The sequence below is a fragment of the Polyodon spathula genome, chromosome 24 (assembly GCF_017654505.1).
Source record: "Polyodon spathula isolate WHYD16114869_AA chromosome 24, ASM1765450v1, whole genome shotgun sequence".
NCBI lineage: Eukaryota > Metazoa > Chordata > Actinopteri > Acipenseriformes > Polyodontidae > Polyodon > Polyodon spathula.
Genome location: NC_054557.1, coordinates 17818769 through 17833872, shown reverse-complemented (window position 1 = coordinate 17833872; position 15104 = coordinate 17818769). Strand labels below are relative to the sequence as shown.

At 42.9% G+C, this 15104-nt stretch overlaps 1 protein-coding gene across 4 annotated transcripts; it reads right to left on the bottom strand.

The window, feature by feature from the left end:
* Nucleotides 1-768: 768 nt before the first annotated feature.
* Nucleotides 769-14882, bottom strand: si:dkey-262k9.2. 4 transcript variants are annotated; one of them, XM_041226647.1, is made up of 9 exons: nucleotides 14666-14882; nucleotides 8578-8678; nucleotides 5732-5783; nucleotides 5454-5492; nucleotides 5215-5247; nucleotides 4721-4753; nucleotides 2572-2652; nucleotides 2215-2254; nucleotides 769-1949 (listed from the first exon to the last, which is right to left on the bottom strand). In XM_041226647.1, exons 2-9 carry the CDS (start codon nucleotides 8578-8580, stop codon nucleotides 1904-1906), a joined length of 327 nt encoding a protein of 108 aa, XP_041082581.1. In that variant the 5' UTR covers nucleotides 8581-8678; nucleotides 14666-14882; the 3' UTR covers nucleotides 769-1903. The 4 variants fall into 4 exon arrangements, with proteins under 4 accessions (XP_041082581.1, XP_041082580.1, XP_041082578.1 ...); XM_041226646.1 differs by having other exon boundaries at nucleotides 2215-2257; nucleotides 14666-14871; XM_041226644.1 differs by lacking the exon at nucleotides 2215-2254 and having other exon boundaries at nucleotides 14666-14874.
* Nucleotides 14883-15104: the final 222 nt, after the last annotated feature.

Here is a 15104-nt window from a genome sequence, read left to right as displayed (position 1 = left end):
GATGTTGTATTTAAGTGTCATTAACATGAGGTGGGACTGAATCTGTGTTTCTTTACAGTAGCTACGACTTGACTCGATGTTAGCGAGGATGAAGAAAGCAGCGCTTCAGAATACTCTGTGGGTTTCATCATGGAGTCGATACTGAAATCGAGAAGCTAAATATCATTCACTTCGTACGTCGTGTGTGTGTGTGTGCTTGTGTGTGTGTGCGTGTGTCATCGTGCTAGCAGTACAGTATGACTATATGACTCACTGTTCGGTTCACAGCAGGAAATGCAAGCCTCAGATAACTTTTTAAATACTTCAGAACGACAGCAGCCCAGCAAATCAGTGGGTTTGCATTGTGGGATAGCGTAGTCATGAGGCAGATACAGCCACATATACAGGGATTTTAAAGCTACAAAAAAAAAAAATCAATGCTTTGGGAATATATCCCATAGCAACTACACAGAGGGTCTTAAAATCAAGGCAAATATAAATACCTTAAAAGGGGAGTTGTTAAGCAGAGATTTTATGGGGTTTTTTTTTTTGGGGGGGGGGGGGGTTGCATTTTGTCTACGCCAGTACGAAATATTTGTATAAGAAATAAACAAATAAAAGCAGTGTTTTTTTTTTTTGTTTGTTAGCTTTGTTTCTTATGTAAATTATCGTCTATATTATATTATATAGTATAAATTGCAAGGCTTTATGTGAATATATATATATAATGATAGATAGATAGATGATAAAAAATATTGCAAAATTATAAATGACAGGGGAAAAAAAGCGTGGCTTTATTATTTTATTTACCAATTTAAAAAAGATTTCTTGCTGATACAAAACCAATTTCTTGGTAAGTTACAGAACTGAGCAAGTAAGTGCAGCAACAGCATTTCCAGTATATAACATAAAACCACCCCACGTACATTGCAAATCTATTAGCTAAACGAGTGTAGTACAGTAATTAGTCATTATTAACAAACAGACCTTAGTCATTTCAAAAGGCACAGTAATCTGCGACAATCATAAAGTAATCTTAGTGAAGTACACTAAAGTAGCCACCAGGTGGCATAATGCAAAACTCCCATTCAAATAAAAGGCGATTATAAGAGTGCTAATTGTCAAAGGGGAAATGAGGCAAGTTACTTGCATCACATCACTAAATACACACAGCGCATTGGATTGGGTGCTGTACGGTACAAGCGGATCTCCACCGGGTGCGTAAAAATCAGCTTTTTTTTAACAAAATAGAACTGCATAAGAATAATTAAACAGTAAAGATCAATTTTTAATGAGGCATATTTTCCATATACATACATACATGTCGCGTGGCTGTACCACAGCAACACAAGGGCTTAGTGCTTTCTATTATAAATATCTAACTGGACACCTCAAGGACACAGCAAAGCTGATTGCACATCCCCTCCACCGGCTCTTTGAATAGAGCGCCCCCCCACCTCCATACGGCTGAAGCCAAGAAATAAAAGCCCATCTCCAGCAATGCATTACGTTCAAGACGTGAGCCCCACACCGCGTTTTACCAAAAGCAAATGAATACAGTGCTGCAGTTCGAATCTGACACAACACACGCAACACAGAGACTCAATCAAGGGTGCACACACAGCACTTTGTGCCATTCACCCTCAACATGATGTAGCTGTGAAATCAACAGAATTACTTAATCATGAGGCGCACCGTATATAAACAGCATCAAATCTTACAACATACTTATTTTTAAACAGTTTTTCTTGAAATGGAGTAATTGCAATAGCATTGCCCCTGGACTGGTATATTGCCAGTGAGGGCATGCTTGTGTTAAAAGCAGGGAATTTGAAGACAGCTTCCAAGACTGGCACTTTGTCCTGAAACGCACGCAGCGTTTGCACCCACACCAGTAGACTGGGCCTCCTGTCCACTGCTGCAATCAGACTGCCTCTTTTTTGGATTGCTCCACAGGAACTGTATAGACCCTGCGGATGGAAGACAGGTCAGTGCTGTGTAACGAGTGCTTTCAAGTGAGACAGAGAAAGAGAGAGTCAGAGACTCTACTTAGCAACTAGGGCAGGGGCAAGGGCAAATGTATGTGCAAAACCCATCTGAATGTTATTATTATGAACTGATTTCCGCAATACTACCAAAACACATAAAAGCACCAGAAAACAAATATCCAAAACGTCCCAAATAGCACAATTCAGTGACTCGGTCCGTCAGCAACGATCGAGCGCATGTGCTTACCCTTGCGGTCGTGAGCGGCATCGCTTCCCAATCAAAATGCCTGCTGAATTTCAAAAGAAAGAAAAGGGGGAGGCTGTTACTTGGTGTTGAACTTGCTATCAAAGATGCTACTAATTGGTAGTGTTTAAAATACTGCAGAAAGTCTGGTGCAAAAGACTCTCTAACTTTCGAAGCATAAACTCGGATATCAAACAGAACACACACAAAACGACGTTCAAAACCGTACTACATGAAATTGTAGGAAAACATGGATATAATGCATTGGCTGGTGAGCTCTCCCTGTCCATTCACATCTGTGTTAACAAAATCTGCCATGCCTCTTCCACACAGCAAAGTAATAAGGTAAACAGGCTGTACCTATAACAAGGGCAGTGAGGCCCGCCAGCCCTGCAGCGACTGCAACAGGGATGATCCAAGAACTGGGGCTCGACTGAGCATCTGGAAAAACAACCATGTGTCAGATTAGCAGGGACTTGAAAAAACAAGAAACCATTACAGAAAACAGGCTTGGCTACAGATTCCTAACCCCAACCCAATCCAAAATCCTGAACTCCAAATCCTGAACCTGAACCCCAAACCCGAATCCTGAACTCCAACCCCGAATCCTAACCACAACCCAGAATCCTAAACCGCAACCACAACCCTGAATCCTAAACCCCAACCCTGAATCCTGAACCTGAACCCCGAATCCTAACCACAACCCCGAATCCTAAACCCCAACCCCGAATCCTAAACCCCAACCCCAACCCCAAATCCTGAACCTGAACCCCAACCCCAACCCCGAATCCTGAACCCCAACCACGAATCCTGAACCCCAACCCCAACCCCGAATCCTAAACCCCAACCCCGAATCCTGAACCTGAACCCCAACCCCAACCCCGAATCCTAAACCCCAACCCCGAATCCTGAACCCAAATCCTGAACCCCAACCCTGAATCCTGAACCCCAACCCTGAATCCTAAACCCCAACCCCGAATCCTGAACCTAAACCCCAACCTCGAATCCTGAACCCCAACCCTGAATCCTGAACCTGAACCCCGAATCCTAACCACAACCCTGAATCCTAAACCCCAACCCCGAATCCTAAACCACAACCCTGAATCCTGAACACCAACCCCGAATCCTGAACCTGAACCCCAACCCCGAATCCTAAACCCCAACCCTGAATCCTGAACCCTGAATCCTGAACCCCAACCCCGAATCCTACCCCAACCCCAACCCCGAATCCTAAACCCCAAATCCTGAACCTGAACCCCAACCAAAACCCTGAATCCTGAACCCCAACCACGAATCCTGAACCCCAACCCCGAATCCTAAACCCCAACCCCGAATCCTGAATCCTGAACCCCAACCCCGAATCCTAAACCCCAACCCCGAATCCTGAACCTGAACCTCAACCCCAACCCCGAATCCTAACCACAACCCCGAATCCTAAACCCCAACCCCAACCCCGAATCCTAAACCCCAACCCGGAATCCTGAACCCAAATCCTGAATCCTGAACCCCAACCCTGAATCCTGAACCCCAACCCTGAATCCTAAACCCCAACCCCGAATCCTGAACCTGAACCCCAACCCCGAATCCTAAACCCCAACCTCGAATCCTGAACCCCAACCCTGAATCCTGAACCTGAACCCCGAATCCTAACCACAACCCTGAATCCTAAACCCCAACCCCGAATCCTAAACCACAACCCTGAATCCTGAACCCTGAATCCTAACCCCAACCCCGAATCCTGAACCTGAATCCTAAACCCCAACCCCGAATCCTGAACCCTGAATCCTAACCCCAACCCCGAATCCTAAACCCCAACCCTGAATCCTAAACCCCAACCCCAACCCCAACCCCAACCCCAACCCCAACCAAAACCCTGAATCCTGAACCCCAACCATCCGAATCCTGAACCCCAACCCCGAATCCTAAACCCCAACCCCGAATCCTGAACCTGAACCCCAACCCCAACCAAAACCCTGAATCCTGAACCCCAACCCCGAATCCTAAACCCCAACCCCAATCCTGAATCCTAAACCCCAACCCCGAACCCCAACCCCAAACCCTGAACCTGAACCTGAACCTGAACCCCAACCCCGAATCCTGAACCCCAAACCCCTAAATCCTAACCCCAACCCCGAATCCTAAACCCCAACCCGGAATCCTGAACCCCAACCCCGAACCTTGAACATGAACCCCAACCCCAACCCCGAATCCTAACCACAACCCCGAATCCTAAACACCAACCCCAACCCCGAATCCTGAACCCCAACCCCGAATCCTGAACCTGAACCCCAACCCCAACCCCGAATCCTAACCACAACCCCGAATCCTAAACCCCAACCCCAACCCCGAATCCTGAACCCCAACCCCGAATCCTGAACCTGAACCCCAACCCCAACCCAGAATCCTGAACCCCAACCCCGAACCCTGAACCCCTAAACCCAAACCATAAAGCAGTTCACCTCCATCATATAATTTGCCAAAGCTCTTTGTTTTTTGTACAGATGCTCACCTGTGGAAGGCTCCCTTTGGGTTTTCAACACATCTGTAAAAATAGTAAGTATAATAATTTTATTACAGGCCTCCCCCCAGCTTCCATGCACATCACATATATTGTTAAGGGGTCCGTTTGATCAAGCTGTTTGATCGAGCTAATCCCCTCATGGATTCTATTTGAGCATTTTACAGCATTGGGGAATCCTGGATTGCTGTTAAATACTCGAATGCAATCCAGCTTGTGCTAGGGTGCAGGGGCAGCCACTTCAAACAGCCCCTTAGTCTTACTGCTGTAGTCCAGCTGCAATATTGAAACGTCTTAAAGTTTCAAGGAAGTGGAAAGAAAAAGTGAACAACCAAAACTTTGGCCGCACTATAAGAGGGAGCAGTGATAACGTTAACAAAGCTAACATGAGGAAAGAAAACAGATTTTAAACTTTTCAGGTTACTTAGAACTTTTCAGGAATGATTAATAAATATATATATATATATATATATATAATATCTTACCTTTAACATAAACTTCTTGAAGGTCTTCATCATCTTCATTTTAATAGTTTGGATGAAAAAATAAAATCAAATAATATGAATGAATGAACAAACACACACAATAAATCAATACACACAGATGGGAAGATGTAGCACACTTAGTTGAAGATGATGAAGGAATCTGTGGTAAATTCAGATTACCGGATGCCTCTAAAAGAAGCAGATCTGTCATCGTCAGAATGAACAGCCGTGTTATTTACCTGAAAAGTCTCCCGAATAACCCTCAGTTTCCAAAGAGGCTGCAACAAAGAGGGCAGAGAAACGGTTAGAGCTGGACTGGAAATGTCTAACCCTGTTCTGCATTTCAGTACACTGGACGATCAGCCAAGACATCCACACAGTGGTGCGCTATGCTTGAATACTTTTCATGCTAATCGTTGCATTGTAGCTTTCTTTTATTCAGCTACATTAGTTATTCCTTACTGGAAAAAAAAAAAACGGACAGCATGGTAAAACCACAACAGAACCGAACCCCCACCTGCAGCCCTGAGCAGGACACATAAGATCAGGATCCGCAGCATGGTGGAATACTGGAACAAAGAAAGACATGAAGGACTGGGGTTATTTATTCAAAGAAATGCTTCTTATTTAATATGAAATGAAAGAGATAACAAGCAGTTCATAGTAGTAATAAAACCTGTTTGTTTTGTATTTTTTTCTTTATTATTTTGTTTATAGGAGTACCGTAGTGAAACTAGCACTTTGTCTCTCTTACCTTGAGAACTTGGCAACCCGACTTTTACAGCATGGGAAAAACAAACAGCTTAAATGTGAGCCTATAGTATACCAGGAAATGTTGTGTTGTGCTTTATTGAATCCATTCTGAGACACCGCCACTAGAGGGCAATGTGTGTCACAAAATGAAAGGGTGCCCCCTTCAATCAGAAGACTGTAAACTCATAAATATTTGGCGAATCACACCCATAAACCCTATTTTGCTCCAGAAGACCTCTTGCAACATACAAAGCATGCATCGTCAGTGGAGTTTGATATTCGTGCAAAAAGGGTTTCTGTCCTTATTTTTTTTATATAAAAAAACACATCAAAAGTGTAATCCCACCTTATTTCTATACAAAGTGTTCAGAAAGGACATTTTGCCTACAAGCTTGTTTTTGCTGGAGTGGAGAGCTGGTGTGTTGCTAGTCTCATTGCTGGATTCTTTGAGAACCCTTTCCTTTTCTATCCCATGCACTAAGAGATATTTTGCAAACTGTTATATTTAAACAATCAACACTGATATTTACAAAACATTCCCATGAACAGAATTATGAAATAAGACATAATTCAAGTTTATCGTGTCATTTAAACGTCAAAGTTTTACAAAAGGACGTTATTCATATAATATATATATATATATATATATATATCTATATATATATATATATATATCTATACACTGTTCCCACACCCGGTACAGACCTTTCTTATTCTGGTGAACGACTAAAAAATTATCAGTTTCTCTGGTTTTACTATTTATAGGTATGTGTTTGGGTAAAATGAACATTTTTGTTTTATTCTATAAACTACTGACAACATTTCTCCCAAATTCCAAATAAAAATATTGTCATTTAGAGCATTTATTTGCAGAAAATGACAACTGGTCAAAATAACAAAAAAAGATGCAGTGTTGTCAGACCTCAAAGAACATAAGTTCATATTCATTTTTAAACAACACAATACTAATGTTTTAACTTAGGAAGAGTTCAGAAATCAATATTTGGTGGAATAACCCTGATTTTCAATCACAGCTTTCATGCGTCTTGGCATGCTCTCCACCAGTCTTTCACATTGATGTTGGGTGACTTTATGCCACTCCTGGCGCAAAAATTCAAGCAGCTCGGCTTTGTTTGATGGCTTGTGACCATCCATCTTCCTCTTGATCACATTCCAGAGGTTTTCAATGGGGTTCAGGTCTGGAGATTGGGCTGGCCATGAGAGGGTCTTGATCTGGTGGACACCTTGATTGACCTGGCTGTGTGGCATGGAGCATTGTCCTGCTGGAAAAACCAATCCTCAGAGTTGGGTAACCCAAGTTTTCTTCCAGGACAACCTTGTACTTGGCTTGATTCACAAAGCTGCCCGATTCCAGCCTTGCTGAAGCACCCCCAGATCATCACCGATCCTCCACCACATTTCACAGTGGGTGCGAGACACTGTGGCTTGTAGGCCTCTCCAGGTCTCCGTCTAACCATTAGACGACCAGGTGTTGGGCAAAGCTGAAAATTGGACTGATCTGGGGGTGCTTCAGCAAGGCTGGAATCGGGCAGATTTGTCTTTGTGAAGGGCGCACGAATCAAGCCAAGTACAAGGTTGTCCTGGAAGAAAACTTGCTTCCTTCTGCTCTGACAATGTTCCCCAACTCTGAGGATTGGTTTTTCCAGCAGGACAATGCTCCATGCCACACAGCCAGGTCAATCAAGGTGTGGATGGAGGACCACTAGATCAAGACCCTGTCATGGCCAGCAAACTCTCCAGACCTGAACCCCATTGAAAACCTCTGGAATGTGATCAAGAGGAAGATGGATGGTCACAAGCCATCAAACAAAGCCGAGCTGCTTGAATTTTTGCGCCAGGAGTGGCATAAAGTCACCCAACATCAATGTGAAAGACTGGTGGAGAGCATGCCAAGACGCATGAAAGCTGTGCTTGAAAATCAGGGTTATGCCACCAAATATTGATTTCTGAACTCTTCCTAAGTTAAAACATTAGTATCGTGTTGTTTAAAAATGAATCTGAACTTATTTTCTTTGCATTATTCGAGGTCTGACAACACTGTATCGTTTTTGTTATTTTGACCAGTTGTCATTTTCTGCAAATAAATGCTCTAAATGACAATATTTTCATTTGGAATTTGGGAGAGATGTTGTCAGTAATTTATAGAATAAAACAAAAATTTTCATTTTACCCAAACACATACCTATAAATAGTAAAACCAGAGAAACTGATAATTTTGTAGTGGTGTCTTAATTTTTTCCAGAGCTGTGTGTGTATATATATATATATATAATGCATTTACCATAGTTTAGCTTTTTACCAGATTGCTCAATGCTCATTGCCATGCTCTTACTGTGGCTTTGCCACAGTAAACTTTTCTAACGACAAAGGAAACACGTCTATATGATATTTAAGACAAAGCCATTTCCTCATGTTAATTAAAACAGCACCCCTTAATTTCCTCAACTTCTTACTCTGACGTTAAACAAGTCAGCTTCCTATTTATCAATTGTGAGACCCCTTCATCAACTTTTAAAATAGCTTCCACAGCGAACATCTGCAGACTGGACAATAGCCCTTGCCGAGAAGAGTGGAGGGGGAGGAGCCTACCATGTATGGAATGACGTTTCCTTAGTAACCAGCTGCTGCTGACACACAGTACGGTACAGGAGCAATGAACAGCTGTCTGATTACAGGAGGAGAAGGAGGAACTAGAAAATCAGAGAACAAAACATACCAGGATGTTAATCACATGTGCACAACAGGTGTACCAAGACAGGAAGTGAATGTTTTTTTTTTTTGTTGTTATGCAAAATGCAAAACAAATTATGAAATGAAGGAAATACTGCTTAAAAAAATATGCATGAAGTTAGCAGACAGTGTCTGATCACGTTTCACCATCTGTGTGCTGACGTACCGTAGACACTGCACTACACTGCCATCCCAAGGTGGGAACCACTAGACTAGACTAGACACGACACGCCAACGTGTTAAGCCACTTTCACACTGGCATGTTCTAACGGGTCAGGACCCGGTGTCATGCGGCTCGGCTAAGTGATTTCACACTTAATAAAGTAGGGTTGACCTGGGCGACAGATGTTCACAATGCACGTATCAATGCCCAGGAAGCCGCTCGTTACAGATGCTTCCATCCAAGCTTCTCTGGAACCGTCAGCACAGACGTTGATTGGAGCGAATGCTTCTTCATTCCGCTGCAATCTGACTCTCAATCTGTGTCTGTGTCTCAATCAACAACAATATGGCTAAAAAGAATAAACAGAAGCGCTCCCTGCGGAAGTGAAACCTTCACTTCACTCTTTGTTATTTGGTTGGCTTATAAACTCCCTTCATGCCTTTTGTCTTGCTCAACCCGGGTCAAAGCGTGTTGACCCAGGTATGTGGTTTCACACTACACGGGATTCTGACCCGAGTAGCCCAAACTGGGGTCCGGACCCGGGTAGGGGTGCCAGGGTGAAAGGGGCTTTAGCCTGAGTTGCAGGGCCTTCTTCCAATGTGAGACTGTGAGGAACTAAAATCCTTTAGCACACCTTCACCTCTTGTGCAGAATACACTCTGTTATATTTTTAAATCTCTGATAATATAGGAAAAGGAAATGAAGCAGGATTAGATAACCTAATAGTGTACAGTGCAAACAGTAAGGGGTTGTGCGCTAAAGTTTCTGTGGTGTGGCAAGGTGCTACATTGCACAGTTATGCAACTTTGCAATATATACAGCAAGCTTCCTTGTTTATGGCCGCTGTGGTGCACAGTCGCAGATCCTGACATAAACAAATACAGCCAGACTGTTGCTCCTTCCCCTTTCAGCTGAGAACCCGCACAGGGAGCAAGGCATCTAAACTCATCTGAACAGGGTGAGCTGTGCTGAGTGTGCAGGACAACGAGCCATTGAAAACACACTCACAGACGTGACGGCGCAGAACGCGAGATAACCAGTACAGCAAGGCACTGCGAACTGTGCAAAACCACCAACTGCATCATTTAATCAGCACACCATTAAGCCTACTCCTAAGCTAGAGGCAGATTCAAACACACTTGCATTATTCATCTGTGCTCGGGAATTCAGATGCATTTCCCAAAGGCACAGCAAGCACGGGGCAATTAGAGCACAATGCTATAATATCAGCGTTCTCTAAAGTGCTGTACAGTCCAGAGCGAATCAACCCCTTGGAAGTCAGACTAAACCAGACTCTCCAATCTCACCCTATAGAGTCATTCCAGTCCCCATATTTTTTTTCAGCCAGGTTTTCCCCAGCTAATTTAAGACTGGGCTGGAACAAAGTCCTAGACTGGAATGACCGTCAAGAGACACCTCATGGCTAGGTCCAGTAACAAGTGACCGCTGTGACCTAGCACCTGCATGCAAACTGCAAACCCTGAAGAAAATGCTGATGGAACAAAAAGGAAACGTCCTACCTTTCACAGTACCAAGGCACCAACTATTGTTCAATAACAACGTGAACTCCAGAATGCTCCGTGCTGCCAACCTACTATGCAAACAAACAGGTTCAGCAGCTCTTGCAGAGCCTCTGCTCTCCCGCACTGTACAGACTGAAACGTTCCCTCCTCCTTGTATTTTCAAGGATTGCTTCTACGTTGCAGAGAAGCAACAGGGAGAAATGGTACAGGAAGCAGACTCTGAGTCCGACACTTTATTAAACCACAGAACACATCCGCTAAAATACAAGAGACTAGAGTAAGATGTTCTAAGAAAAGGAGAACATCTGATGCAAATCACAAAGACAAGTTTAAGTACTTTGTAACTATGCATGATAACACTGTATTGACTAAGTAACTGCTGTGTAAATACACAGTAAATGTGAGACATTTTAATGTTACCAAAGAGATTGCAGAACACTTTGAGTATCCTGAACCCCTCCAAACCTGCTCTGGACTTTGTTTCCCACACAACTGTTTTTTCTAGGTGAAGAAAAATAGTCAGACAGGAACTGAGTGAAGAGCCTGCATTGTAATGTTTCTCTGAGTTCTCGCTTTGATAGTGATCACGAAAGCAGATTTAAATTGGCCGACCCAGACATTTCTCTGTAAAGCTGCAACCTCAGCGCTTTTTCACATCTCCGCTTCGTGAGAAATTTGACTTTATGATTGGTTTTCTGCGAGTCCAACTCAAAACTACCCGATTTTGTTTGAAACAGCACACGGTTGCTACTGATTTGAAATCTTTGAAGTATGTTTTCATGACTTGCCTCACACTAAAAGGGGTTGCTGGTTTTTCATGTGGCGTATACTATCCTGTGACATAATGCAGCACAGCTGTTCTGCTCTGTGGTTACAATACGGAAATGTGTATCACCTCGATTAGGTTTTCCCCTCCTTGTGTTCAATGCTGCAGCTGCTACATGTAACCAATACAGTTTTAATAGACAGCTCTCTGGTCATGGCAGGCAAACAAAGCATTTGCCCCTGTTTCATTAACCCTGAAAGAAATCAATTTCAAATTGGGGTTGTTTTTTCGGTTGTTTTTTTTTTCCAAGGCTTACACAGTGTCAAAAAAGGCACGGCTAGATCCCTTCCTTATAAAGCTTTACCATGGAATTTTTGCTTTCACAGTGCGTTTCCCATAGCTTACCCTGGCTTGCCGTGTTTATGAATATGCTTTAGCATACCTCACTATTCTTCACAATGCTCACATGTGCTTTACTAAACTTTGCTTTTAGAGGTGAACTTTCATGAGGGTTGGCAGTCAAAGATCAGATATTTCTATTAGAACTACAAAGCGCGTTTGCAGACACTATGCACGCGTTCTTATATTCTCCATCTGTACTGCCTCTGAGGCATGCTTGTGCAGTTTGGCTAATATGGAGAACATTTTATCCCAGTTTGCATTGGTTTAATGCGAGCGCCAAAGCGAAACAGCTTCAGTGTGCTGTTCAGCATTGTGAGATGTGAGAAATCATACAAGACTGCGTTGTATAACGATGGCGAGCACAGCCTGGTCAGCACACTGTGCTGCACACTTCTGCTACTAACGCTGCAGCATCAATCGTGACAGCCTTGAAATTACCCAGACTTGGAGCAGCCTGTGTCAGGGCTACAGACACAAGGCAATTAGACAAACCACCCCATGTGTTGCATGTCCTACATCCACAGTTAACATTGCAATACCTTTCTTTGTTTACTGTGATGATGTTTTGTTTCTTCAGCAAAGCGAAGAACTAGACAAGCAAGTATAACAAGGTCTGCCCACTTTGTAACCGTCTGTCTGCATATTTCAGACAGCACGTTGTTTCAAACGCAGGTAGCTGATGCCACACAATTGCAATCAACGAGTTCCTGCAAATACAGTCGTTTGTGCAAACAGAGTTCTGTGTGATGCCTAAATCCATTGCTTGCCTCTCCTTGGCACTAGAAACTTTTCCACTGCTGGACCTTTTAATAGTGCAAACGAGACTTTAAAATCTATTTTTCTTTCAAACACTAGCAGTTGCTTTCAAGGATGAAAAGAAGACTCTGATATTGCATAACAGTTTCACCCATTCCAGGCCAGTCTGATTTCCATCCCTGTTCTTATTAGTATGAGAATCCTCATCGCGGGTTATTTTGTGTGCGCACGGATTTGATCTATTTGTTAATCTTAAACAGATTCAGATATATATTCTACTTGGGTTCTGTGCTAAACTGAACACAAGACAGTACATTTAAAGCAGGTGGTGGAGGGCCATTCCACTGCAGGTTTAACAGGCAAAATGAGATAATGAACGACTTCAGGGCGTGGATGGATATTTAATTGGTTCAATTAACCCATTTAGAACAGGCGTGGAAGGGATAGCGTTGGCCACCCAGGGTTTAAACGCTTTGCGGATGAAAGAGCCGTACTGAACACAAAAGAAAATATAACAAATGAAAAAAAAGACCGTTAAACATGACTTTCACGACCCTTCTGTGTTAAACGCCTCCGCGTTTAAACACCTAACAGCACTAATTATCTGCTCTCCCATCCTTTGGGAGTCGTGTTTGGAGCGCTCTGTCATATAGATCAGATTAATATGCTATAGGAATAGTTTTTTTTTTTTTTTTGTCTAGATTCCAGACCCTCCTTTCTGACCAATTCTCTATTATCTTATTCAGTCGCTCAATATAATTGGCTGCCCGCCTTGCACGCACGCCTCAGTTAATTCCCGAGTAGTTTTTTTCATTCTTTCATTCAGAAATCCATGTTATATCCTGTGAGTTTCGACTGTGAAGAAAAAAAAAAAGTAATGCATTCATGTCTCCTACGTGCTTCTTTAATTAAAGAACACATTGTAAATAATGCGGCGCATTCACTCGTAGACGAGACTACTTGGAATGGAGATGTACACAGAAACACCTACCGTACTAACAAGGACTCTGATGTGTATATTTATTAATTAGAAGCATTATTGTTATAATTAGCCGTAGTGGTATTATTATGTTCACTAGTTTAGCCTTTTGAACACACGACCAGTTACAGTTAATGCCAAGAAGGTCAACACAAGCCAACAATTGAATCTCGGTCCATTAGCACCTCCAGCCCCGCAGGTGAGCCGAGTTTGCGATGCTAATTAGAAGCAGCCCACCTCAAACTCGATAAATAGGGACCAGTCCCTCCGGGCTAGTTCAGACCGCTTTCTGGTAAGTACTTTTCAAGTGCTAGGGTGAACGATTTGCTGTTAACTAAACGAGCATGCATGTACACATATATAAACAACACGCACGCGTCCATGCGAAACTCTACAAAGTGGTTCCACAGCTTGTGTTGAAAGCTGCGCAGGCCTGGGCACGCACGCTGCGCTTGTTGAAACAGGTCTGGCAGCGCGCAAAGGCAGGCTATACTGCACATTGTAACCGTACCTGTACTGTAAGATCGCTCCACTGCCTTCAATAACAAAACTAGCCTTAAAGAACCCGTTGAAGGTGTCGCGCTACAGTTTTTACTGTAAGCCTTATTACACACGCTGGAGGACCGCTGATCTACATAGATAATATATATTTTCTATATGCACAATACCCCCCACAATACACCCCTTCATACCTATTAAAATAATACCCTTTTTTTTTCAAAGTTATGCCAGGGCAGCTTTTCGACCTCCATGTAGTTCACACAGACTGTTTTAAAGTTTCTACCAAAGTAGATTTTTAATAGGCTCGTGTTCTTTAGCAGACGGCTTTGTTAAATTGAATTTACATACATCGATCAAACGGATACGCATGCAAGCTGCCGTGGAGTGATTTGATCCGAACGCGGTGTTTTTCAGCTTTTGCACTCGCGAAACATGACACAAGTTCTAAAGCCTATATATTTTCTATCTTCTAGCAATGTGGCGAAAACTATTGCTGATTTGCGTGTTCTCTGTGCTGAGCGGAGGTGAGTCTTCAGTTGTTTTAAATCGCTGGGCTTTACACAACGTGGTGATCTGTTTCCCCTTCCCAGCAGTTTTAGTTGTGGAGACCCAAACTTGAACGCGTCCCCCTGTTTTGTCACTGTGTGGTTAGTTGCTGTTTTTATCTGCAGCAACAGGCGGTTTTGCACGACTTGCTCGTGACTATTTTAGGTTACTCGATACAGACATTTTGTATACACCCTTTGCCTACAACTGCTATATAGGAAAACATTTCAAAGCAGAAACATTTTATTAATAAATAAATAAATACATAACCCTCACAGCGGTGAGCAGTAACTGTAAAAAAAACGTATTACCTTTATGGGAGTTATGCAGGTTGGTTGCCCACAGTCAATTCCGTTCGAGTTTTGTAAAAGGCGGCTGGTTCTTGGTCATTCCTTTGTGCGACTGTCTCGGCTTGAACTGACTTCCTGTATTGCTGTTTAATTTGGAAGCCGGGGGAGGAATCTTCTAATATTCAGAGCTGATGAAATTTGAGTCGCAGTGTGAGGTAGCTCTACACCCAATGGACTGGCTTCAGCCTAACACTAACTGACATTGTGAAATACTGCTGAGCATTCAAATTCAAGCAACTTTAGGTTTTTGTAGGGTGAGATCATGCAAATAGGATAATTAACAAATGATGCAGAACATGTGTAACTTTATATAAATCTTGTATATCTGGGTGTGCGTGAATTGGTGGAACATGAGACCTTAAATGTATCTAAATCCAGTATGGTTCTGCAGTACATGTAG